Source organism: Lepidochelys olivacea (assembly GCF_965140295.1).
Source record: "Lepidochelys olivacea isolate rLepOli2 genome assembly, chromosome: 3".
Lineage (NCBI taxonomy): Eukaryota > Metazoa > Chordata > Testudines > Cheloniidae > Lepidochelys > Lepidochelys olivacea.
In genome coordinates this window covers 31,198,503-31,225,390 of record NC_140413.1, presented here as the reverse complement: position 1 = coordinate 31,225,390, position 26,888 = coordinate 31,198,503, and the positions used below count along the sequence as shown (strand labels likewise).

Below are 26,888 nucleotides of genomic sequence, written 5' to 3'. Positions count from 1 at the left end.
CCTCTGTGCACACTGGAGGTGGGAATAAGCATGGGGGAACTGTTTGAACTGGTTTAAAACCAGTTCAAGCTAACATGGTTTCAACATTGTTTGTTTGTCTGGCCAATGTGGATGAGGCATATATTTTAAAAAAAAGCTGAATTTAAAATATTAACTTGTTTAGGCTGGTAAAACTGTTTTGCAGCAAACAGCATCTCTCCCTGCTTCCACTTGTGTGAGTGCTTGGGGTTTTCTCCTTCACAATAAGAACAAAATGTTTTGAACAAATCTAATTATTTTCACAGTGGTAATATCCACACTTTTTGTGTGTGTGTGTGGGGGGGAGTTGTGTGTAGGTAGATTTTCTTTCCTGGTAGCCCACTGGGATTGTCTCTCAAGACATTATCACAGATTATCTCAAAGGTAAACATACAATAAACCGCTTGGCTTCTATTGCCAGAAAATTGCACTGCCTTGTTGATTTATGGTCTCCTTTGGCTACATTCCATGTATACTATACATGGAATATCAGCAGCTTTCAAAAACTTTCAAATATACCCCAATAATTAAATAAGTTGTCTTCTGAGGGAATTGTCAGACAAAGGAAAATAGAGTTAACTCTGTTTTATAACATGACAGTGGTATTTGTTAATGTGAACTCTCTAGTCTTGCATGACAAAGCATGAAACCATTGACTCTCTATAGTGCATAGAGAGAGCTTGAATGAATTAGTAGCAAGTTACTGCTGTACAATATCTTTTTGTTTAATAACATGCTAATAGTACTGTGTGTCTTAGGCTAATAAATTCATAACATTTTTATTGTTCTATGTTGGATTCCAAATATTTGTTAGCTGGCCAGCTATCATCTTCAGCAGTTTTGTGATCTCACTGATGTAATACCATTGAATTCAATGAGGTCACTCCTGATTTCCACTGACATACATGAGATCAGAATTGTATCCCTGGTCTTTCTGTTGACTAACCACTGTGTCACATTAAGTCATAATATTAACATAGTAAAAACCTGCCCGCTAATTCTTAAATGTTACAAAGTTTGTGAAACATGCTTATTATATACTTTTTGGATGCATTATAACAAAGATTCATATTTTTATGACCAAAGCAAAAGGCCCGTGTTGGTTCTTCAGAATGACTCTCTCTACTCCCAGAGGCGTCCATACACCAGTGAAGATGAAGCCTGGAAGTCCTTCCTTGAAAATCCCCTTACAGCAGCCACCAAAGCCATGATGAGCATCAATGGCGACGAAGACAGTGCAGCTGCCCTGGGATTACTATATGACTATTACAAAGTAAGTTGGCACCAGTAACACCTAACAACCAAAGGTTCCACTTGTTTTGCCTGCATATGAAACAGTAATTTGCTAGGGAATGAAACGGTAATGTAGCTTTTGGCATAGTAGCTATTAATAGTGTAATGAGGACTCTAAGTTGGTGGTTCTCTTTTTTTTTTCCCCCCAAAAATAAAATAAAATTAAAAATTAAACACAACTTTGATTTTCCGACAATAGATTTCTTTTAAGCTAAGTAGAAATCGGTTGTTCTGGAATCTTTTTTGTAATAGGTCAGGGTACTTGTGTGGCCTACTGACTCAGGATTTTCAGGGCACAGGTTTTAACCGTTACTGGCTGAAATGCTGGAGAGTGTGTATATGAATATAAAAATGCGGGGCAAGGGACTGTCTTTGTTTGTGTAGTGCCTAGCACAGTGATATCCTGGACCTCAACTGGGCCTCATGGATGCTACCACAATATTAATAAATAAGATTTAGGTTGGGATTTTCTAAGGAGCCTAAGACAGCCAGGTTCCTGAATCCCATTTACTTTCACCGATCTGTTTGCAGGATCAGAGCAGGGACTGTCTCCATTTGGTGTCTGGAAGAGCACTGAGAACATTGTTAATTATGGACAAACATATTTTCCAGCCTTTAGAACTACTACACTTGTTATATACAAAGTACATGCCTATTATTAAGAGTTTAACCAATTTTTCAAGCAGTATAGTTACATAAAACTGAATGGTGTGTATATATAAGTATTTTATAATCTGTGTTGCAAAGCTCAGTTTAGTCCTTAATGCGTGTAACAAAATAATTGGTGTAAAGATAGTTATAACTGTGACACTTGTAGGAAAGCTTTTTTTCTGCCTTAAAAAGCCATACCCCTCTGTGCTTGCTGGTTATGCCACTAAAAAAGCCTTTTTGTCAGAGGATTTTAATCTGCTAAATCCATTTTTAAATGTGAAAAACTGTGAAGAGAAATTTGGTGGAGGCTGTAGTGAAGAGCTTTTAGTGAAGCACAAAGAATTTGCCATGCATTGGTATTTTATTCAGGGTTTCCTTCCCTACTCACGCCATCTATAAACTGTAGGAAAGGTTTGGAGAGGGCAAGCTTACATGCCAAAAAAGTATAAAATTTTGGAAGAATTCATCCGTCATTTTCTGAGATTAAGTTAAAGGAGCAGGTGAGAGCTTCCAAGGTCTGGAATAGAAAATTAAAGCCTGGTGGGGCTGCCACCTGTAAAAGTTTTTGTAGAAAAAAAATTAATTTTTTTTCTCCTGAGCCAAGACTAGCCTAACTCTAACAGTGTTACTTGGAAATTTACAGCAACAATTTCAAAAGTTAGTAGTGATTTTTGGGTGCCCAACCTGAGACACCTTGAAAGGGATTCATTTTCAGAAACTGCTGAGCGCATGCCCTCTGAAAATTGGGCCCCTTTAAGATGTCTTAAATTAGGCACCCAAAAATGGAAGTTCCCAAAATCCCTAGTTACTCCAGAAGAATGTAGGTCAAGATTTTCTGATGCTCTTACATTCTCTACACTACTTAAAGCCACTGGATTTTAAAGGTTTTAATTGGAAGCTATTTAGAAAAGTACTGTTTCTACTAAGGTTTTCTGTCATCAGCCTGTAATTACTATTACAAAAAATTAGGCGTTTCCAATATAATTTAAATAGCTTGCATTTGTCAGGTGAAGGTGCAGTATCTGATCATGCTTATGCAGCATGTTTCAGTGCTGGAAGGTCTGGAGTTAATTCCTTCTAATGTATTAGCACATACCATTTAAATGAACAAGAACTATCAGTGTCTTGTAGCTTTTGTGTTTTATCAGAGTAGCCTGGAACCTCAAGATAAATAAAATTTAATGGCCAAATAATAAATCAGAGACCTGCATTTGTATTTTTTCTAACAATATATTTAGGAAGTTTTTAACAAGCTTACAGATCCTTGCCATGTAACTATCGGAGACAAAACAATAATAATAATTACAACAGTGAGCTTTTGTTTGGAGATTATACAAGAATATAATAATCTGATCTCTCTCTTTAACAGGGTGTTACCATAGTATAGAGTGAGTGTCCTTACACTACTTCATGGCATGTGGTCTCTGGCAATTTTTATTAAATTGAATGAACTCTCTTTGATCTACATTTTGAAGGACTAGGTGGTACAGTGTGCTGAGACAATAGCCCCTTTTTATATTTGGAGGATATATTTTTATATTTCACTTTCCTCTGTAGCGTGGGACACTGGTCACTTGTAGGCTTAAACTAGTGTGAATGGTGGATTCTCTATAACTTGAAGTTTTTAAGTCATGATTTGAGGACTTCAGTAACTCAGCCAGAGGTTTGGCTCTATTACCAGAGTGTATGGGTGAGGTTCTGTGGCCTGCAATGTGCAGGAGGTCAGACTAGGTGATCATGATGGTCCCTTCTGACCTTAAAGTCTGAGTCTGAATGCAAATATCCTGATCACCAGTATCCTGACTTTAGAAGATCTTGGTTTAATCCCTAATGTACATCATATCTCCCCCACAGCTTTATAAAATACTGGTTGGGGTTTTGCCGGTTAGGACTGTAAGTAGCAGTCCTCTTTAAATAGTAAAATGTCGAAAAGTGGAGAACTAGATAGCTCAGATGATGGGTAATAATGGAATCTGGAGAATTTTTCTTTGTCCAGGTTACTGGTTCACATCTAGCTCCAGTCAGTAGATGACAAAAGCCATTACTGAGAGTTGGTCAGTGACTTACATCAAAGGCATCATAGTCTAGTTAATCAAGAATCACCCTTTATAAATATACCCTTAACATAAAGGGTTAATACACAAGTTTAGATATTTTAATACATTTTTAGAGTCCTAAAAGTCAATGTTTCTTATAACCATGGTTTTAGTCACCTTCTGCTGATATGCTTATAGCTATCTATTAATCATGTTTAATCCTTCATAATTTATAAATATAAATATTTATATAATTAATATAAAGTGTGACTGGACAGGATATGGGACTGGGTGTTAGGAACTCATCCAAGTTCTCCTGTTGATTTGTTCTGTGTCCTTGGACAAATTGTTCAGGGCCTGATTTTCAAAGGTGTTAAACACTCACTGATTTTAGTTTGAGTTGTGGGAGCTCAGATCCACTGAAGAGCAGGCCATCAGCCTCTCTTTCTGCTTCCCCATGTATAGAATGAGGATATCATCTTCCTTAAAGGGGCACAGTGAGAATTAGCTTATGTTTGCATATTGCTTTGTGAATATAAAAGACTCTATAAAGACCAAGTATTGTCATTATTAAACTTAGTCTCATTCTAGTTCCTAGGGAAAGTGTCCCAAGACCAGGCCCAAAAAATATCCAACCAAAAGTGTCCACAGAGGCAAAGGTGTGAATGGGCAATGAGAAACTGAAATAGACCACCCCTGTGGGTAGACTAAGGATGTCGCTCTCCAGAGCTGTTGAGATGATCTTTCCTAAGTAATAAAGTCACCAGACAAATTGAAGCCTGTTAGTTTTCTTTATCAGAGTTACTAGTGACAACTCTTTATTTTCCCTCCAATTCCATTATTCCAGTTGCTGACACTTGATAAGAGATGATGATCTTTCCAGCCAGGTTGGAAACTTGTCCTTGTCCTAAGGTTTAAGCAGTTTGTCTTGTTTTTTCTATGCAGGAATCCAAATTCCAAAGTACTGCTCCATTGTATTAGTTTGGGATCCTTTTAGCAGCATATGGAAAAGACTTGACTTCCCAAAGCAACAGTCGTGGTGATAAATTTTGGCATTGTAAAGTTCTTTACAGGTGTTAACTGTACTTTAAATAATTGATGCATAACAGACTGATACTTAGCTTTCCAAACCTGGCGGGGGAGAGAATGAGCTAACCTTGTTTGGATAAGAACAGTTCAACTCTCACATGTATAATACCTCCAGGTTCCCAGAGAAAGAAGGACTTCAACAGCAAAACCAGATGTAGATCACCCTGACCAAGATCATAGCAAAAGGTACTGGATTCTATTGTTGCACGTTTGCTTTAACCGACATCCTGATATAACGCTAAGGCTGCTTAAATGAAGTTCGCTGCCATACCTGCACCAGCTCTCCTGCATTTGTAATGGAGATTGCAATCCTTTCTTCTGCACCATCTAGGCACATCAACTCTTGTTACAACCCAAGGGTTAGATGGTGGAGTTACCACAGGCTTTGGAGTCCGGGACAGCTGGTACTTGAAGTGCCCCAGGAGCAACTAGGGATTGAATTTTGATTCAAAGTCAAGGCTCCATCCACTTCTCATCCCTGCCTGCCCATCCACCTACCACCTCCTGTGCAAGAGAGGGAATAGTAATGCACTGGAACTGCTCTCTTTCCCCCATGCATGAACTAGTGACAATACCCCTTTCAGGGGAGTAAGGAGGTGGCTGATAAGCATTTACTCCCCAGTGTTTACACAAGGTGGCTCATGACTGAGCCTTAGTGGGCCGGTCCTGATCGTCCAACCACCCTCAAGATCAGGTCCTTACAAAAACTCCATCAGTTACTAGGTACTACGGGACTGGATGCATTTGGAATATGTAGTCAGGATTAATTTGAGTGGGGTGCCATAAACTTTGCAATGTATTTGTGGTTTGTTAATCTGTGGTTCTGATGCATTAGTTTCACTTGCATAAACTTTGCAGGCTTTTCTTTTTATTCTGGGTGGGGGCGGAACGTACCAACAAACCATGGGGTCATAAGGTTAATTTATATTCATGATATTTTAAGTCCCACTCCTTGCTGCCCTCTTCCTATAACACTAATGTCATAAACATACAGCTAAGGGTAGCAAAAAATCCCTCCTTTACCAGTAAGGGGTTAAGAAGCTCAAATAACCTGGTTGGCACCTGACCAAAAGGACCAATAAGGGAAGAAGATCCTTTCAAATCTGTGGGAGGAGGTTTTGTTTGTGCTCTCTTTGCTCTCTCTTGGACAGAGAGGGACCAGGACAGGAAAAAACATCTCCTAAAACTCTACCTGAAATAAACATCCAAAATTACAAAAATCTAAGTAATAGCAAGGAAATGCGTTGGCTTATCTTTTGTTTTAGCTTGTGAATTTTCCCTATGCTAAGAGGGAGATTTATTCCTGTTCTTTGTAACTTTTTAAAGTTTTGCCTGGAGGGGAATCCTCTGTGTTTTAAAACTTATTACCCTATAAAATTACCTTCCATCCTGATTTTACAGAGATGCTTCTTTTACTTTTTTCTTTATAATACGGTTCTGCTTTTAAGAACCTAATTTGTTTTTAATGTCCTAAAAACCCAAGGGTCTGGTCTGTGCTCACCTTGTTTACCTGTTTGGTTGATATATTATTCTCAAGCCTCCCTAGGAAAGGGGGTGAAGGGGCTTGGGGGGGATATTTTGGGGCAACAGGAACTCCAAGTGGTCCTTTTCCTGAATCTTTGTCTAACTCACTTGGTGGTAGCAGCAATACCGTCCAAGGACAAGGAAGAATTTGTGCCTTGGGGAATTTTTGAACCTAAGCTGGTAAAAATAAGCTAAGGGAGTCTTTCACGTGGTTCCCCACATCTGTACCCAGAGTTCAGAGTGGGGAAGGAACCCTGACATGGTGGCAGCGCAGTGGGATCATTTTGAACCAGAATTACAGACCTCAGGATTTTAAAAACATTTTTTCTTTTGGCTGATTGAAAACCAGGGAGGTGTGTTTTTTGTTTTTGTTTTGTTTTTTAAAGGATACTTTTTTTTTTAAAGCTGAAAGCTGCTGGAGTTTTTTTGTTTTTTTTTCTTTGCCTGGTGGCAGAGGAGTTAAGTTACAGCAAGGGAATTCACAAGCTGGGGTTTTTTGTTTTTTTTTTCTTTCTCGCTCTCGGGTTAGGCTAGGCTAAGCGCAGGAAGGCTAGGATGACGGAAAGTGAGGTCCAAAAGAAACTAGAGTTAGCCAGATTGGAAGCTGAAGAGAGACAAAGAACATGAAAGACAGATGGCCTTAAAGCGCTTGGAGTTGGAAACGGAGGAGAGGAAACAAGCAAAACACTTGGAGACGGAAATGGAGATGAAACGCTTAGAGGCAGAGGCGAAATGCTTGGATACGGAGTTAGAGCTGAAGCGCTTAAATCTGGAAAGGGCTAAGCTGGGTATACCAGATAACCCTAACAATCCTTCTGCAAGTGCTGCTCCCCATTCCAAAAAATTCCCCACCTACAAGGTAGACGATGATACAGAGGCCTTCTTAGAAAATTTCGAAAGGGTCTGCCTTGGGTACAGCATCTCTACAGACCAGTATATGGTGGCACTGAGGCCGCAGCTCAGTGGATCCTTAGCAGAGGTGGCAGCTGAAATGCCTAAGGAACACATGAACAGCTATGAACCCTTTTTTTTTTTTTAAAGGCCAGAATTAGAATGGGGCTAACACCTGAGCATGCCTGTCAGCGGGTCGGAGCCCTCAGGTGGAAACCAGACGTGGCATTTTCCCAACACACCTACCACATAGTCAAAAATTGGGATGCCTAGATATCAGGAGCAAGTGTTAAATCTCTGGAAGATCTGTCTTTCCTAATGCAAATGGAACAGTTCTTAGAGGGTGTTCCTGAGGAAATAGATAGGTACATCCCAGATGGGAAGCCCAGAGCTGTAATCGAGGCGGGGGAGATCAGAACCAAGCCAGAAAAAAGCTAGTAGCAGTTGGAGTGGATATCAGAAGGGACAACCCCAAACAACACTTTACCACCGGGGGCAGCCCAAGGCCCCACCTACATCCCAAGGAAAACCCCAAACACCTTATCATCCTACCACTACCACCATGTCAGAATGCATTTCCTTGCTATTACTTACAATTTTTGTAATCTTGGATGCTTATTTCAGGTAGGGTTTTAGGAGATATTTTTTCCTGTCCTGGTCCCTCTCTGTCTGAGAGAGAACAACAAAGAGAGCACAAACAAACCCCCCTACCCCCCCCCTGATTTGAAAGGATCTTCTTCCCTTATTGGTCCTTTTGGTCAGGTACCAACCAGGTTATTTGAGCTTCTTAACCCCTTACAGGTAAAGGAGGGATTTTATGCTATCCTTAGCTGTATGTTTATGACAGCTAAGCTGAAGAGAGAGCTGACCAAGACAAGTTTAAATTGCTCCAGCTCTGATAAGCTGATTCTGTCTGTTAAGGAAGACAGAAATCAGTGTGGTGGTATAGTATGTTAACTTATATACTAGCTAACTAAGTGAGTCCCTCAGTGCTTGATACCCTGTCAGCGGGGCCCTTAGTGTATTGTGTTTTGGGTGACTCAGTTTATGGGATGTTAATATTTTAAGGTCAAGTATACTATTCTAGCTCAAAATTAGGGTCCTAGGCGTCAGAAATGGATAAAGATTTTTATAAATTCTAGAGCCCATAACCCTAGATATAGTTGATCATCACCAGTACAGGGAGCTGCTATTCTGTTTCACCTTAGCCAAAAGCCCAGTAAATGTTTCTAATTCTGCTGTTCAATGTTCGGTTTTTCTGAATCTTTTTTTTTTCCTCTTAAAGGAACAGCATCCCGACAGAACAATCACTCATTTCTACTGGAGAAAACAGAGTGCAGGTTCTGAAAAATGTGCCTTTCAATATTGTTCTTCCTCACGCTACTCAAATGGCCATGGACAAGAGAGGCCACCTGACGACCCCCGACACCACTGTCACTGTTTCCATTGCAACAATGCCCACGCATTCAATTAAAACAGAAACGCAACCGCATGGCTTCACTGTGGGCATCCCTCCCACTGGCTACCACCCCGAGCCCCCAGAACGGGTGGTGGTTTTCGACAGGAATCTCAACCCTGATCAGTTTAGTTCCAGTGCTCAGCCTCAGAACTCGCAGAGGCGCACGCCGGACTCCACCTTCTCGGAGACGTTCAAAGAAGGAGTGCAAGAGGTACAGGGATCACCCACCATATTCTGTGCGTGTGTGTGTGTTTGCGCAACCCAATCAGTGCATAGGTATCATGTTGCACCTCTAATAGTTATGTAAACCTGAAATCTCAGTCCTGTGGATTAGAAATAGAAGACTTTCCCAGAAAGGTCCATAAGTATAATTTAGTGAATTAAATCTATAAAACACAAAATCGTTATCAAAAGCAAATGGCTAATCTTACAAATGACGGAAGCTTTGGCTAAATAGCTTGTGGAAATAATAATCTGTTAGCAGCAACAGTAAATAAATAGTGGGCCAAGGTTACAAGAGCTCTGCCTGAAGCTCCCATTTAAGCACCTAAATAAACTGGTCAGATTTTCCCAAGTGCTCAGCTTCCATTGTCCTCAATGGGAGCTACTGGGTGCTGGGCGCTTGTGAAAATCTGGCAAGTTTATTTAGGTGTCTGAATGGGAGCTGAGCTCATAGAAAAATCTGATTTTTGTTCTTAATTTGTTTTCTTGCAGCTATTGAAATCTACAGGGTTCACCAATGCTTCCCTTTAAGCTCTAAGTCCATATTAGTGATGTCCATGATTTCCAGTAGTTAGCAAGCTTCAGGAAGGCTTGATTTTTAAAAGCTGGCCCAGAGTGCGCTTGCTAGATCTTGTGCTTAATTGGCATATAAAGCATTATTTGACTGGGGCCCATATACAGCCTACTCTATATGCTAGCCACAATCCCTAGCTATTAGATATTTAAGCCAGCTGAAGCAGGGTTGTAACCTGGCAGCTGTTAAATCTTGATTCTGTTGCTGCTGAATTAATTATCTGTATTTTCAGGTTTTCTTTCCTGCTGAACTAAATCTGCGGATGGCCAGCATGAGTTCAGAGGACTACGTTTTTGACAGCATTGCTGGGTAATACTTCAAGCTTTGTTGTCCTGTAGCCGCTTGATCTTTATAGCCAGTTTGTTTGTGACTAATCGGTGCAGCTTGCTTATGAATTCTCTTTTGCGTTGCCTTTCTTTAGGCATGATTCTCAGAGGTGCTGAGCACACCTGCAGCTCCCATTGGTTTTAGCTGAAGCTGAGTGCTCAACAACCTGGAAAGTCATGTCTGCAATATTTAGGAAAACTATCTTTGTTGGGTTGATAATGGCACTGTACTGCCATCTAGGAGTCTTACATTGATTTCTAACCAGCTTGGTATGGTGTGATCCAGCTAGTCATTTAAGAGAATAAGAATTACTGCAGAATCCTCCTGGAGCTGGCTCCCAAGTGCCTCATCTCGATAGATGCCTAGAGATGCTTGCCTGCTCTCTCCACGTTGAGAACCTACAGCAGGCACTGGAGGTTTGCTGTGTGTGGATTTTGTGTATGGAGACCTACGATGGGGAATGGGTGATGTGGGGTGGATTTGTTTGTTTTTAATGGGGAATGAAACATTGGTGGGAGGAGGAGGGGACCTAGCAGCCTTTGAATGACTCTTAACAGCATTTTGGTCACTGGTAGAAATTCTTCTGTTACATAAATGAACATGTTGCAGTAAGCTTGAATAGGCAGCCTCCAATCCTACATATTGATTTTCTCTGCAAAGAGCTTTTCTAAATGTTTTCTCATGAAGAGAATTGATTATCAACAAAGAGCTAGTCTTGCTTCCCCCTCCCTTCCCTATTGAGGGTTTAGTGTCTCAACTAATAAGTCTGGAATTTCTCCAAATTAAATGTAAAACACTTTGCTAAAGAGTTTGCCAGGAAGCTATCAATGTCCTTTTTGTCTCCTAGGAATAACTTTGAATACACCTTAGAAGCTTCCAAGTCACTTCGTCAGAAGCCAGGGGACAGCACAATGACGTACCTAAACAAGGGTCAGTTTTATCCGATCACTCTTAAAGAAGTCAGCAGCAGTGAAGGAGTCCACCACCCAATCAGCAAAGTCAGAGTGAGTGGCAACTCTTACAGCTTCTTGGGAGAAGTGTTGTGGGTATTTATTGTTTATTGGAGGTGCTGGGCTGACTGCCTTGAAGTCCCATAGTCACACAAGTCTAGACTGAAGTCAACAACAGCAGGCCCAGCTTTCCCCTTCTGCCATGCCAATGAAGAGCAGAAGAGGTTAAATTGGTCTCCAGGCCTATTCGGTCACTGGTGTCTCTGAGCCTGCGAAGCAAGCAAGTCAGTAGTGGTAATGGGTTTATGTGACATGGACACCTGGAAGGAGAGCATCCAACTCTCTTTAGGTGGGCAACTTCTGACCACCTTGTTCTTTTATGGCCCTGAAGAACATTAGCATGTTTGTTCCCATTCTAAAGAGGGTTTTCTACTTTGCCAGGCGTAACTTGGCTTTTCCTAAGCTTTGCATGCCAAATGCAGAAAACCTGATAGCCAGTAAAAGCTTCCAAAACAAATTTTCTCTGTGGCCTTTAAAGTTTTTCTCTCTCCCTACCCCCTTCCTCTTCACGAAGAGCGTCATCTTGGTCGTGTTTGCCGAAGACAAAACAAGAGAAGATCAAATCAGGCACTGGAAGTACTGGCACTCGAGGCAGCATACAGCCAAACAAAGATGCATTGACATTGGTAAGAAACACTCTAATTACTGGTATCAAGCTCCAAGCCTGATTTCCTTGGCAGGGTTTGACCTTCTAGTGGTACTCCCTTTTTAAAGGGAACCTTCAGACCAGGCTGAGCACTGTCCATACCTTTGTGGCAAAACCAAAGGGAAGTTTTTGGCCAAGGTATTTTCAGAAGGGACTAGGTATTTTGGCAGCCTCAATTCTGGGGGGTGGGTGTGCTAATGTTAGATGCCTTGAAAATGCCTGATTTTCAGAAAATGCCAAGTGCTCCCCACACCATCTGAAAGACCGGCCCTCTTCAGATGTCTCAAGTTGGAGCATCCAAAAATGGAGACGCCCCCAAATCACTTGTTGCATTTAAAAATCTTGGCCAGTATAGTCAAACTGCACTCTCTGGGCTTTGCAAGCTTTCTAAACAGTAAGTGTTTTTTTTCAGGGGACAAACTCCCTGTTGAAATATGCTCCTTGGTCTCCTTCCTGCTGCTGCTCTTGCAGTGAGTCCTCGGTTCAGTTAAAAAGAAAACATTGCAAATTTCCACTTGCCTACAGACAAGGCTGCGACTGGCTGGCTTCCAGATTTCCTTGGTTGAAAGCTGGGTTGTGCTCCTAGCCCTTTCCTTCTGTGAATAAAGGCAGGGATTAAGCACTTGGCACTTAAAGATTTGCATGCGCGTCAGCTTTATTATTGAAGGAGCTTTGAGAGCTTATACTCTTGTCATGCAGTGTGACATTTCTCATATGTAACTATAGGGTATGGCACAGATACATGCCATGCTTGGCGTCGTTGCCTTTCCCACTTTAGTTTTTGTTTTTAATTCTTCTCTTTTTTTTTGTATATAATGAACTGCTTTCAACCTTTATTAACAATCCGCCTCTGAAAGCCTTTCAGAGCCTTTAACCCTTAGGGTACTGTGGAAGAGCTGCAGTTGCTATTCAGTTTGTCTGCTTAGTATGGTTTAAGATGCTCTCCTCTCCCTCCCGACAGCCGACTATAAGGAGAGCTTCAACACAATCAGTAACATTGAAGAGCTTGCATACAATGCCATATCCTTCAATTGGGACATTAATGATGAAGCAAAGGTATGTGACCCATCTTATGTTTCCTGCTCTTCCAGCATATGGGGAAAGAGAGGGGTGTGTGTGACCTGATGATTAGCATGTAATGAGTTTGTTTACGGTCTTGTGTTAAGAAATAGGCAAAATGTTGCTGGCTAAGAAGGCTTGCGTGAGCAAATATTAAAAGCTTTGCAGTGACTTTGTTTCTTAGCAGGGAAATCTATCTTGCTGGACAAATACTGACGCATGGAAGCACCAAACTTCTTCCTAAAGAGTGCTGCAGAGGTGCTGGAGATATGGTTTAGTGTACTTGGGAACCAATATATGGTGTCGTGATAGTTGCCAGTAACTTTTTGGGATGCTCCAACAGAGGGGCCAGTTTGGCAATTTGCCAGGATCCTAGACCACTGCACCTAAATTGCATTAAACAGAATAGATTGCAGCTGCCCTTATAGAATTATGTTCCACTGAGACTACAGATCCTAGCATGCAAGGATAAATTTTAATCTGAGTGGCCTCTAGGTGAACTCATTGAGCCACCATATGATCCTCACTCAGTGTTTTGGGCCACTGTGTTAGGTGGTAGATGTAGTGTGTCAGCAACTCTCACAGCTGGTGTGTTTTGTTAATTGCAGCTGTTGCTGTTTGAAGCCATACCCCAAGTAAATGTGTGGAGGAGTTGTGCATCTTCAAAGTGCTAGAACGCTTGTCTAAAGAGAGCAAAAAGGGTCCAGTTTCGATCAGATTATACCACTGTTGAGCTGATGTAGTTGCAGCTGCAAAGTGTTAGAGGGTTTTCTGTAATTTACTGACTCTTGCAGGTTAATTGTGTAATTCCTAAGGCTCATCCCTATGCTGGTGGTATAAGGCTTAGTCTCCAGTTTACAGAGTTTTCCTTCCTGTTTGAGAGCAGCTGATCATATCTCACACATCATGTTTGAAGCTAGTAACAGACAAAGTGAAGATGACTGAGAACGTATACAGCATCTGTCATCCAGAAGGACTCTGAAGTGCTGCATCTGGAAATAGTACTAATGGGGGAATGGCAGAACTCCTCACTGAAAAGTATTTCAGGGTTGTCTGTCTGTCGAGCTCTAAATGTCAGTGCTTTACAGCACATGTAGAAGACAAGGCCAGTGCCCAGCACAGTCTGTCAGTCTCAGAGATGCACTGGATAACCGTTCAAGAGGGAGGTGTGAAGACCTTGGAGAAGGAAACCGTATTGACCGCTTAATGAAAGTGGATTGTGGAGAGGTAGAGGCACTTAGGAGATGGGCAGTAGGTAGCTGTTCTAAGTATTTATCGCTAAGTAAAGTAAATAATATCTACTCTTCACTGCCCAGCTCTGGTGGCTTTTATACCTCCAACCTGAATGGTTTTGTAGCAGCATGTTTTCACTTAAATATTACTAGTGAGTCTGGTATCAGATGCCAGTCTTTAAAATTCCTTGAACTTAGAATCTAGTGTCCTGGCTTTGTTCATGCCAAAAGGGATGGTTTTCCATTTTACCCTGGAATTGGGCAGCAGGGTGCCTTTCCCATGCACACGTACTGAAAGGTTTGAATGCGTTTTGAGGCATGGAAGTGCTGGACTGTTCAGGAAACTGGATAGAATAATAGCTGCCATCAGTAGATTGTACAGGATCCAAGAGTAAAGAGCTACATGTTTTCTCACTGCTGCAGATAAGATTTAATAATACTTACATCCAAGGAACTCAGTCCTTTACAAACACGAATTAACTGAGCTTCAACAACCAGAAGTAGGTAAGAACTATTTACAGATTGGGAAACTGAGACCATCTGTTTCACTGTTATGAAAAGGCTAGTTTAGTTCTTGAGACAGTTGTGGCTGGTAAATGCACAAGCAGGAGAGTAGACAAGGATGTGAACTAAAGGCACAGTGTTGATCTTGGATACATAAGTGAACTTTATTACAGATCCTGTGAAATGTGCGCACCTGCCTGACCAGGGAGAGGGGACAGTATTTTCTGGGGCAGTGATGTGCATCTTGGGTTTATGAAAGGGGGATTGAGACCTGAATGTCTGGAAAATACCTTTGGAGGATTGGGTGGCAGAGGGGGACAATTCTCCTCTAAATCACTGGTTCAAATCCAGTGCAGGATAGTAGAGACGAAAGTCATTTCTGTCCCGTTGGTCTGTGATGTCCTGTGTGAAATAAGCAGGTGGTCTTGGCCCGTTTTTCTAGTGGATGGGTGTTCACATCAAAATTACCACTGAGATAATTGGCACCCTTACTAGCAGTCAGCCCAGGGACTGATTGTGGAGAGAGTGAAGTACCTTTTCTCTCTCCCCTCCCCCACTGCCACTCCTCCCGGTGCGGTTGAGGTGCCATGTTGGAGGAGTTGTGTGGGGAAGCTTGTGCTGCTTGTTCTGTGGATAACTAGACACTGGCCGCTTCCAGGGGTGTCCGTTTGGCATTAAATCCATGCACAAAAATAGCTGGAGCTATAGGTTAGACAGACCCCCAAATTGGTGCTGTCAGGCCTTTGAGCATGAGTCCTGACTGCTGGAAACTTACAAAAGCAAGTAAAACTGACAGTTTAATGGAAGATTTTGAGAGTGAAGCAAGCAGGGAGCCTGTGGGCCTGAGCGTGGTGTTCGCTAGAGTGCTAAGCACAGACGTCTCTACAGTGCACCTAGGGGTGAGGCTCCCAGCCTGGGGAGCCACTTGTGCTGCTGGGCTCAAGGTAGCACTCTACAAATAGCAGTGGGGAGATTACGGCTCTAACAGTGTCCAGCCACCCCAAGCTCAGACCCAGTGCAACAGCCATGCAGCTATTTGTAATGCACTCGGCTGGAGTCTGTCTGCCCTGACTGGGAGGCTCCCTTCCAGCTGCCACATACCCTACGGTTTTACATGAGACAGATCCACAAAGGATTGCCTTTGTAACAAGCACACTGGGTTTCTACATCTCCTATTTAAACCTTGTTGGGTTTTTTTTTTTTCCCCCTTGAGCAAATGCATTTGACAGTGAATCTTGATCAGCTTACTCATCGAGGGAGCTGTAGCTCTTTCCCAACACTGTGATCTTATCAGGAGGAGACTGAGCCAATTTCAACAATTTTTATTGCATGGTTCATTTATCTCACTTTTTTTACAAAAGCTTGTGTGGTGCAGTGTATGGAGAGGGTGGGGAATGAGGCAAGAGTTGAGCTTCCCATGCTACAGGGAAGTCCTTCAAAGCAATAAGTACAATGCTTTATTTTTAATGATGACAGTGATAGTACACTGATAAAGCACTTAACAAACTGATATACAGTGGAGCCTTGATTATCTGGTGGGTGCTTACTCAGCCCCTTCCGTTATCTGAAATGGTAGGCCCATAGCCAAAGGATTCATCCCGGGATACTGTGTGGCTTTCTTTCCCCCTCCCCCACTCATTCTGGTTTCTAGTCTTCTGTGGGAATGGCTTGGGCTGTTGCTGAATGTTAGAGATTTGCCTGTGTTAGAGAAAGTTGCAAATGGTGGTGGGTGCTGTGCATCCATACCAGCCAGGGGCATGCGCAGAATTTTAACTTTGATGCCTTTTGGGGGGGCATGTTCTATGCCCCCCATCCTAGCCCTGGCAGGCACTTGCTCTTCCCTCCCCCGCAGGACCAAGGCCAGAGGAGTTCTGTGCCCTCAACGATTACTGGGGGGAGTTTGTGTTGCTGCTTCTCTCTTCCCCCACCTCCCCTCGTGCACGCCCCTGATATCAGTTGTCTTGCCAAGCTCAGGTCTTCGTTCGTGTGTATGATGTAATTTATGGGATAGGCAACCTGAGCACTGGACTGACACCTATAAATGTGTTTTTTAGAAGCGTGAAGTAAAATATCCCATGACACTGCCTCCAGCAACTGTGATACAGCGCATTGTGGGTACATAGCCTTTCTTCCCAGCACGCATCCTTGACGTGGGGCTCCTGGGAGTAACAATCCACAGCTGCGGAGATGCTTTGTCAAAAGAAAAGAGAAGTCGGCCATGGAAATGTACATTTTCTAATGGAGTTTGTATGCACCATGGATTTTGTAAAATGTGATGACACTGTTATGGCATGAAAATATTCTTTGTCTTTTAAACATGAAAAGCCTACAGATTCCTGCATTTCAGTGTATGAAACAGAAAACGCTTATTTCATGAAACTGAAGTAGCTTGAAACAGGTGTTTAAGGGATAGTGTGCATTGCACTGAGTGCTGCCCGGTTCTTTCCGGTATTCTGCAGGGAGAATGCCCTGTAACTGGGCAGCTGCAACCCCAGAGCTTTGCATGTGCGTTGGCACTGTGATGCATCAGAGACCTGATGCAGGATATAGTGATGCTCTGAGCAAAGACAGTGACATTGTAGCTGACCGTGTTTGTGCACTGTCTGTGCACTCATGTATGTAAACGTGTGGGAGGAGCTTGTAACTCCAAAATCAAATGGTGTAGAGAAGCAGGTTCTGTTGTACTCTACTACTATCCCTGCAGCAGCTCCCCAATGCCCCCTGCAGGCTACTCTGAGACAGCACAAAGAGCCTCGAGAAAGCCGCACAATGATAGTGGAGTAGGTGGGTCAGGATATTCACTGGGCTGAGCAGCGGACTGTTAAACCCTATAAAGGGTGAGACCCTGGTGCTGCCTTCCCCTGGGGTGGTGAAGAGCTGAGGGTGCTCCAGAAGGGCAGGAGGAAGCCTGGTCTGAGAGGCAGGGGAGAATCCTTCCACAGGGGTTTCATTTTTGGAGTGGGTGGGAGGCGGAATGAAGGAAGATTGAAAGATATCATGGAAAATGCATTGGAACTGAAGGGGGGAGAGAATACTGAAATGAAGGCTGGGAAATGCTGAAGGTGGCCCTGCCAGCTTGTATGAGCCAGTGATAGATGTGAGATCTTTGACTAAATATTTCCCCACCTTCACTTCTGAATTACTTAATTTGGAAGGTGGTGTGTGAGAGGAAGAATGTGACATGGGGGAAAACGATTGTTTTATGGCTGGTGGCTTAACCAGCGAAGCTGCTTGATGCTGCTCAGAAGTTTGGAGCCGGGGGGATGGATGAATGGGCAGGGTGCTGGTGAGGGCATCAGGTGTACATGGCTGATGCCATTGATCACATGGGAAGAATGGGAAGCGTGATTCACCCGCTGGGTTAGGACTTGGCAGATCTGGGTTCAGCCCCTTGTTCTACCCCAGACTGCATGTCCCCTTGAACAAGTCACTTACTTTCTTTGCCTGCATTCCCTATCTGTAAATAAGGACAATAGCACTTCCTTGCTCCTACCTTTCCTCTGCCTTGTCTACTTAGACCAGGGGTGGGCAAACTATGGCCCATGGGCAAGGTTTGGCCTGCCAGCCATTTTAATCTGGCCCTCAAGCTCTTGCTGGGGAGCGGGGTCTGGGGCTTGTCCCGCTCTAGCTGGGGAGAAGAGTCGGGGGCTGCTCCACACAGGGATGGCTCTAGGATTTTTGCCGCCCCCGCTTTTTTTTTCGTGCCCCCTCCGCCCTAACTCCCCCGGGCGTGCCAAAGCCGAGCCAGGGCTTTGTCAAGCCTGACCTTAAAAACTTCTAGGGAAGGAAATTCCACCACCTCCCTAGGTAACGCATTCCAGTGTTTCACCACCCTCCTAGTGAAAAAGTTTTTCCTAATATCCAACCTAAATCTCCCCCACTGCAACTTGAGACCATTACTCCTTGTTCTGTCATCTGCTACCACTGAGAACAGTCTAGAGCCATCCTCTTTGGAACCCCCTTTCAGGTAGTTGAAAGCAGCTATCAAATCCCCCCTCATTCTTCTCTTCTGAAGACTAAACATCCCCAGTTCCCTCAGCCTCTCCTCATAAGTATGTGTTCCAGTCCCCTAATCATTTTTGTTGCCCTCTGCTGGACTCTTTCCAATTTTTCCACATCCTTCTTGTAGTGTGGGGCCCAAAACTGGATACAGTACTCCAGATGAGGCCTCACCAATGTCGAATAGAGGGGAACGATCACGTCCCTCGATCTTCTGGCAATGCCCCTACTTATACATCCCAAAATGCCATTGGCCTTCTTGGCAACAAGGGCACACTGTTGACTCATATCCAGCTTCTCGTCCACTGTAACCCCTAGGTCCTTTTCCGCAGAACTGCTGCCGAGCCATTCAGTCCCTAGTCTGTAGCGGTGCATTGGATTCTTCTGTCCTAAGTGCAGGACTCTGCACTTGTCCTTGTTGAACCTCATCAGATTTCTTTTGGCCCAATCCTCCAATTTGTCTAGGTCCCTCTGTATCCTATCCCTACCCTCCAGCGTATCTACCACTCTTCCCACTTTAGTGTCATCTGCAAACTTGCTGAGGGTGCAATCCACACCATCCTCCAGATCATTTATGAAGATATTGAACAAAACCGGCCCCAGGACCGACCCCTGGGGCACTCCACTTGATACCGGCTGCCAACTAGACATGGAGCCATTGATCACTACCCGTTGAGCCCGACAATCTAGCCAGCTTTCTGTCCACCTTATAGTCCATTCATCCAGCCCATACTTCTTTAACTTGTTGGCAAGAATACTGTGGGAATACTGTTTCAAGCCTGGCAAGCCTGGGAGGGAGGAGGGAGAAGCAGACCGGCGGTGGCATGCTCAGGGGAGCAGGCAGAGGCTAGCTGGGGTGGCGGGGGCTGGAATGCCGCCCCTAGAAATGTGCCGCCCTAAGCACCTGCTTGTTTTGCTGGTGCCTAGAGTTGGCCCTGTCTCCACACAGCTCTTAGAAGTAGTGGTATGGCCCCCCTCTGGTGCTCCAGCCAGGGAGCAGGGTCGGGGGCTGCTCCACCTGGCTCCTGTAAGCAGCGGCATGGCCCCCTTTGGCTCCTACATGTAGGGGCACCCATGGGGCTCCGCTCTGCACACTGCCTCTTCCCCAAGCACTGACCCCGCAGCTCCCATTGGCCAGGAACTGTGGCCTGTGGGGGCAGTGCTTGTGGACAGGGCAGCGTGCAGACTGGCTGGCCATGCTTCTGCGTAGGAGCTGGAGAAGGGCATGCTGCTGCTTCTGGGAGCCGCTTGAGGTAAGAGCCGCCACAAGCCTGCATCCCTGAGCCTCCCCCTTGCCTCAACCCCCTGCCCCAGCCCTGATTCTCCTCCCAACCTCCAAACTCCTTGATCTCAGACCAGAGCACCTTTCTGCACCGCAAACCTCTTATCCCCAGGCACACCTCGCAGCCCGTACCCCCAGCTGGAGCCTGCACTCCTTCCCACACCCCAAAACCCTGCCCCAGCCCTGATCTTCCTCCTGCCCTCAGGAGCACCCTTCTGCACCCCAAACTCCTCATCCCCAGTTCCACCCCAGAGCCCGCAACCTCAGGCAGAGTCCTCACCCCCTCTCGCAGCGCAACCCCAGCTTTGTGAGTATTCATGGCCTGCCATACAATTTCTATTCCCAGATGTGGTCCTTGGGACAAAAAGTTTGCTCAGCCCTGACTTAGACTGTAAGCTGTTTGGGCTAGGAACTATCTCTTACTCTATGGCTCTCTCCTCTCAGGTGAAGCCTCTAGGTACTGCTTTAATAACCGTGAATATCATCACTGGTGCCCTCACTGTCAAAAATATGGTCTCTATATAAAAATCTTATGGCCTGGCCCCAGCACTCTCCATTTTTCCAGTCACAACAAGCGCCACTGTCCCACCACCTCTACTGGTGTGACATTAGATGTGCAGAACATCCTGACCCTTAAATTTTGGGGGCATGGCCTGGTTTCAAGTCTGTGAGAGTTGGCTAATGCAGCCAGTCAGGCTTCCTCAAGGCTGGCTGGCTATGCAGGAATCCGAATTAGCCATCATACTTTGGAATCTGGAGTCTAATGGCTCTGAACTGGCTCCCCTGATTTTTTTTAAATCCTCTGTTATCCATATATTCTACTGTACAAGGCTGACAATATCCAGGGATCATTTCCCACGTGTGGAAATATGGCCACTTCTTGAGTGAAAGGTAATAGCAGTTTAATAGTACTAGCCAGTAGTTTGGGGCAAGGAAGCCTGCTCAGCTCAAACTGTGGGAGAGATGTAGCTAGACAGAATGGACTTACCCAGTTTGGAACTTGACAAGGATACAGATATTAACACTCCTCTTATAAAGATTCCATGGGATGCTTCAGTGAACACAAGCGATTTTATCTGTGGGATTTTATATCCGGTACAAATGACATCTTTAACAGTATAGTGCTCCAATGCAATTTTGTGCTGGCTAAAGAGACCCACCTTCTAAATCAACAGCATAGCTTCCTGCAGTTCCAAGGTAGATGTCCCTTAGGCCAGGTTATGTCTGAACTGCAGTTGAACACCCATGGCTGGCATTAGCTGACTTGGGGTCGTGGGGCTGTAAAACTGAGGTGCAGATGATTGGGCTCTGGCTGAGTCCCAGAGCTTGGGCTCCAGCCCAAGCCAAATGTCTGCATCTCAGTTTTACAGTCTCATAGTCCAAGCCCCATGAGCCAGAGTCAGCTGACCCAGCCCAACCGTGGGTGTTTAATTGAAGTGTAGACATTCCCTCACTTGTGTTCATTAAAGCTAGGGTACAGAAGGTAGTAATATGTACAGCACTTCTGGCATTTGGTGCCAGAGAACCTTTATTGTGAGTGATCCCGGAAATTGGACATAGTTTTAGTATTTTTTTCACTCTTTCCTGCCTAAGAAAAGTTGCAGGGAAACCTGACTTCAGTGACATCTTAAATGACAGACAATCAGCTGTTTAATTGCTCTACTAAAGGTGGAGAAGAATTGTCCCAAACCATTTGTAGATAGTTTGGGCTGGTCTCTTGAAACAGGAGGCTGCCTAGCATGGGTGTTCTCTGTACAGTGGAACCTGCCCATGTATTGCAGTAAGCAGGAGTCTGTTTCACTGAACTGACTTTTCTGAAGAGGGTGGATCACTCACTGTGATTTGACGAAGACTTATTTTTGTCTGGGTGGGTCTGAGATACTATTTTAATACATTCTAGCATAATTTTTGTTTGGCGTTCACTGTAGGAACAATTTTAACTTTCTATGTGAATATTGCATGTATATATATGGATGCCATTCTAATGAACCATCAGTCATATGCCTCATTAAAATAAGGTGTTGACATCTTTGGTTGCATTACGAAGGTACAGGTTTGGTTAGTTTGGGAATGAAACTGTGAAATGTGAATGGGCGGATGGTGAGTCAAATGCCTATTTGCATTTCCAATAAAAGAAAGGTGTCAGGTTAAAGCAAAGGCTGTAAAACCACAAATACATGGGGCAAAAGTGAGTGCAGCATATGAAGTGTGGAGAGGAAGTCATAGTAAACGTACACATTTCTGAGGAACGGATTTTTAAATAATTTATCCTGGAATTCTGGAGCACAAACCCAAGTTTCACTCATTCTTAACCACTTGCAAGCTGGACGCAAATTTTTGATTTAAGTTCTGATGCATTAAAACAGATCCTGTGCAATACAACACAGGACTTGGTGATCTAAGCTTTTTTTTTTTTTTTTTTTTCCGTGGAGTTATCACGTTTTGCTGCCCAGTGGTAACAGGTACCGACAGCCTTGGGATGTTCCATTAGAAGAAGAGCTAACTGAATGTCTTGAAATATCTATTTTTGCTGTGGAAAATTGAAGGTTTTCCTCCCCATCCATAGTTGTCAAACTTGAACTAACGCACTCATTCCATGGCAAGATTTCAGCTTTGGATGTTGCTGTATTGTTCTGTCTCATGCCCTTGCTGAATGTCCTTCGTGGAACTTTCTTCCTGTTTCCATTTTCACCAGTCCTGCCACTGTAGATTCTGGATAGACTGGTTCTTGGGATACCCAGAGTGATGCCATAACACATGCAACAGGACTGCACATCTACCAAACAATCCATATATTGGGTGTGAAGCCCACACATGCATGTGTTGCCCAATTTTTATCTCCATGTCTGCTCCCCTGGCTTCCCCTCCCTGTGATGCAAAAACCATGAAGCATGTGGGAGGTAAAGGAATAAATATTGTGACAGCATCAAAATTGGCTACATCTTGTTTGGTCTTCATGAGCACTGTCTTTTTTAGAAGCGAAAATGTTCCCAGCAAGAGTTGTCAGTTTGTCTCTTAGATTTTTTCCCTTTGTTTTCACAATACTTACTGAAGGTGGTCTTAGAAAAACAACTTACTTAGGGCCATCTGTATTAAATTAAAAATCTCTCTGCTTTAATGCAGCTTTTCTTTGGGTGGGCAATGAATGACTTGGGTGGAATCCAGGCCTAAAGCTGCTTAGTCAACCGTTCATCAAAAGAAGTTGTAATATAACCCTTTTTGCAAGACTGAGTTGACTCCATGAACAGAAGGCAAAGCTACCAGCAGCTCTCTGTTAGAATCTCTTTTCCATGCCCAGAATACCATTTTATGTCCAGATGCTGACAGAGTATCATGAAGCTGTGGTGGTGTCAGTCTAGGCACATCTATGTCTTCCATCTCTGAAGTATATGAGTGCTCTCACTACACAATCACAGACATAACAATCTTATGAGTGAACTAGTGCAGGCAGAATAATAAATTTGCCTGACTATCCCTTACCTGAATAGTCCTCAAACCCTTTTATTGAGTCTGGACAAATGTACTGGCTTTATTGGCTCCCACTTAAAAGAAGTGGTGAGGAGCTCCCACATCTTCTTTTCTGCATCCTCTTGCTGTACGCTTTTAAATTTTGGTCCAGGCGGGGGCTTGCCCTGGAGTTTGCATCCCCCCAGACCATGGCAAGAAAGGTACTGTAGGCATCCTAGTTACATTTGTGCTTATGCAGGGATAGTTTTAGTGTGACAGTCTTTCTGCAGCCCAGCAAAGAGACCATATAAACTAGTGCACTGTCTCCAGAGAAGGCAAGTGAAGGCCTCCTAAGTAAGCTAAGTTAGGGCAAGCTAAGACCTGATGGGCCTCTCCTTATTCGAAGACATTTGGTGAGGCTAAGATTTGTTCCTGTGAACAGTATTTGGTGTGGAGATCAATCCAAACAGGCAGTGGTGGCTTGTTATAGACAGGATTGGCAGAATTCAAATTTTTTAAATATAATTTTGACATAATATCAGTTTGTTTTAAGCTTTTTTAAATTTTCAGTTGCAGGAAATTATGGGGATCGAACTTATTTAATGACAGTAGACAGTGAGATTCAAAAGTAAAAATTTTATAAACTGTTAAAACACAAATTGTTAAATCATATGTCAAAATATACAAAGTAAATATTTTTCAATCAATCATACATGTTTTTACTATTCATTTGCTAGTCCATTTGTAACCAGCCCAATTCATAAGTCTAAATCACTGGATTTAGACTCTAGGTTCTCAACAGCGTTTTTGCTATTTTGCCCTGTACATTTTGATTTATTGATAGAAATATTTTTGGGGTGGTTTGTATGTGTATGGCAAAAACAACATTTACCAATTAAAATTCCAAGCCTAGTTATAGTGACTATCCACCCAAAGGATCCCAAGATGCTAGGTACAGCATATACAGTCAGTTCTCTGATGGAATGTTATACCTATTTAGGAGGACACAGGAATATTCCCTAACATTTTAGGACTGGAATTCAAGAAGAATAAAGTATCCAAATGAAACCCTTAAGAAGGTGCTTGTTACAGTTTAACCTGCCTCTAACTAATGAGCTAGAAATAGCATAAACTTGATCACATGAATTCCAGATACTCTGGATTGATGCAAGAAGTCTGAGTCAAACCAAAAACTAAAAGCATCTTGGGTGAGCAGAACATGTGGTGTGAGCCAGTGGCAGCCAGGCCACATCGCATGGCACTGCACCGCTGAGCCCAGGGAGTGGACCGATTGCCTGTGTGCGCTCCTGTGTGCTGGCTGGTCCAGCATATAGCACATGCTGCCCCACCCTTCGCTCAATGCTCCCTGCTGCAGTGCCAAAGAGCAGCCCTACTCAAAGCACAGTAAACCACTGTCAGTTGCTAAGGAGGGTATCCTGTATTGTAGATTGGGGGGGGGAGGAATACCTGCTTAGCCTCTGCATGCCAAGGCTCGAGGGAGGCCTACCCAAGTATTTTAAGCATCTGTGAATAGAGCCCAAAGTGGAAATTTGGTGGTGCCTTGCACACTTCAAGTTCCTGTTCACAGTGTATGTGACTCCATGAATTAAATACACACTGGGCTTAAATATTCTCCAGATGGCTGTTGGCTCTAAAGTACACTTAAAAATTGGCTGACTTATTGGAGCGAGTGTTACCTTAAGGAAATTATTCCAGTACTTATTTCTGAACTTTGAGTCAGAACTGCTAAACTGAAAACCTCATACTTGCCAAGGAGCCAGTCTTCAGTGAAGACCATTCACATCTGATAAATGTGAGGATATTCTGTTGGGAAATAAGTCTGTGCAGAATAAGTTGGTGAGCATGCCCTCTGCATGTGGAGCTAATGAAGACTTTGGTACAGTAACCTAAAGAGAAGGTTGAGTGGTGATTTGATTATAGTCTATATAAGTACCTACATGAGGAACAAATATTTGATGATGGGCTGTGCAGGAGTTTTGGGGGTGGGGAGTGAGGGTCGAGGTCTGGGTTGGTCTCCAGGATGTGACTGGAGAAAAGTATAACCCAATCCAGTGGCCGGAAGCTGAAGCTAGATGCATTCAGACTGGAAAGAAGGCATATGTTTTTAACAGTAAGAGTAATTAACCATTGGAACAACTTATTAAGGATTGTGGTGGATTCTTTATCAATGATTTCTTTTTTTTTCTAAAAGATACGCTTCAGGAATTATTATAGAGAAGTTCTATGGGCTGTGTTATACAGAAGGTGAGACTAGATGATCATAGTGGTCCTTTCTGGGCTTGGAATCTGTGAAAGCTTAAACTTGCACGTAGCTGAAGAGATGCAAATGAGGCTGCAGAACTTTCTGTCAAAAACTAGAGGCACTTTGCCTTCAGGTATATTAGAAAAGAATTGGAGCTTTATCTGAATGTTGACTATAAAAACAGTACCTAATGTGTCTTTGAATTGTTGGACCGTATCTTACTCTTCTGGGTACAAGAATAATGTAGCATGCATGGAAATTAATAGGATTTGATTTGCCTGCAGTAGTTCAAAAAATAAAACCACAGTGAATATTAGGAGCATAGGAATTGCCACACTGGATTGGGCCCTGATCCGGGAGTATAAATATCTCCCAAACCATTTTGTTTGCTTGCTTTTTGGTGACTCCTGTTTTTTATTACTATGTATACAGTGAACATCATTTACCTTCATTTGAAAGCTCCACTATTTAGGCTTCTGACTAAATTAAATTGTGGGAATCATTTGTGTGGTGCCAAGATAAACTGAAGAGAAGGGATTTGGGCACACAGGACTTCATTAAGAAGCTATTCTTCAGCTCAGTGACCGGGAAGCTTCTGCAGTGCTTTGATTGTGCTTTAATTACACTTTTTCATTTTTCCTGGTTTGTTTGAAAGGCAGGTCTTGTTAGTAAAAACTGCTATGTGGAAAAGTTCTTGGCTGCATCTGCTGCTCTTCCTTGAGGGCACATCACAGATATTCTGACTTAATTTATCAATTTTTTTTAAAGATCCCTGCGTTTGTTAAAATTAATGATGTGTTTCTTGTAGATTTTAAGGTAGGTACAGTAGGTTTCCTTGAAATATGAGATGGTCTTGTGGTTAAAGCACAGACTGAGAGTCCTGAGATCTGGATTCTCTGCTCTGCTTTGCCATAGGCTTCCTCTGTGACCTTGGAGAAGTTGCTTTAATCTTGTTGCTTCACTTTTCCGCTCTGTAAAATAGGAATAATACTTACAGACCTCAAAGGGGCATTGGGAAGCTAACTTAATTACTGTTGGTAATGTTTTTTGAGAGTCTCTGATGGAAAGGACTATAGAAGTGTAAAATAAAAGTTAACACATACATGCATCTTCCCTGATACTAAATTGTATATGCAGTATTGCCAACACTCACAATATTTCCCCCCCCCTCAAATTCCCAGCTCCAGGAGCTGTGTGATTAGGGGGGAATTTCAACTTTCCTTTAAGAATAAAAGTAAGTTTCTGGACCTCTTGGTGGCAGAGACAAATTTAAAAATATGATGCGGGTATCGCCTAACATCTCAAAATGAGAAGGCAAAAATAACCCAAAATGTCTCTCTTTTTCAGTAACAATCTCATGCT

The 26,888-nt window shown here is 43.3% G+C and overlaps 1 protein-coding gene across 3 annotated transcripts in view; it reads left to right on the top strand.

The window, feature by feature from the left end:
• The window catches only part of GRHL1 (grainyhead like transcription factor 1), a 65,655-nt gene that overhangs the window by 5,362 nt on the left and 33,405 nt on the right, over positions 1-26,888 (top strand). For all 3 annotated transcript variants that reach the window (XM_084624774.1, XM_084624775.1, XM_084624773.1), the window contains exons 2-8: positions 1,105-1,291; positions 5,203-5,273; positions 8,788-9,172; positions 9,990-10,066; positions 10,932-11,088; positions 11,609-11,720; positions 12,702-12,796. In XM_084624774.1, coding sequence (XP_084480900.1) covers positions 1,105-1,291; positions 5,203-5,273; positions 8,788-9,172; positions 9,990-10,066; positions 10,932-11,088; positions 11,609-11,720; positions 12,702-12,796 — 1,084 coding nt within the window. The remainder of the gene's footprint in view (positions 1-1,104; positions 1,292-5,202; positions 5,274-8,787; positions 9,173-9,989; positions 10,067-10,931; positions 11,089-11,608; positions 11,721-12,701; positions 12,797-26,888) is intronic.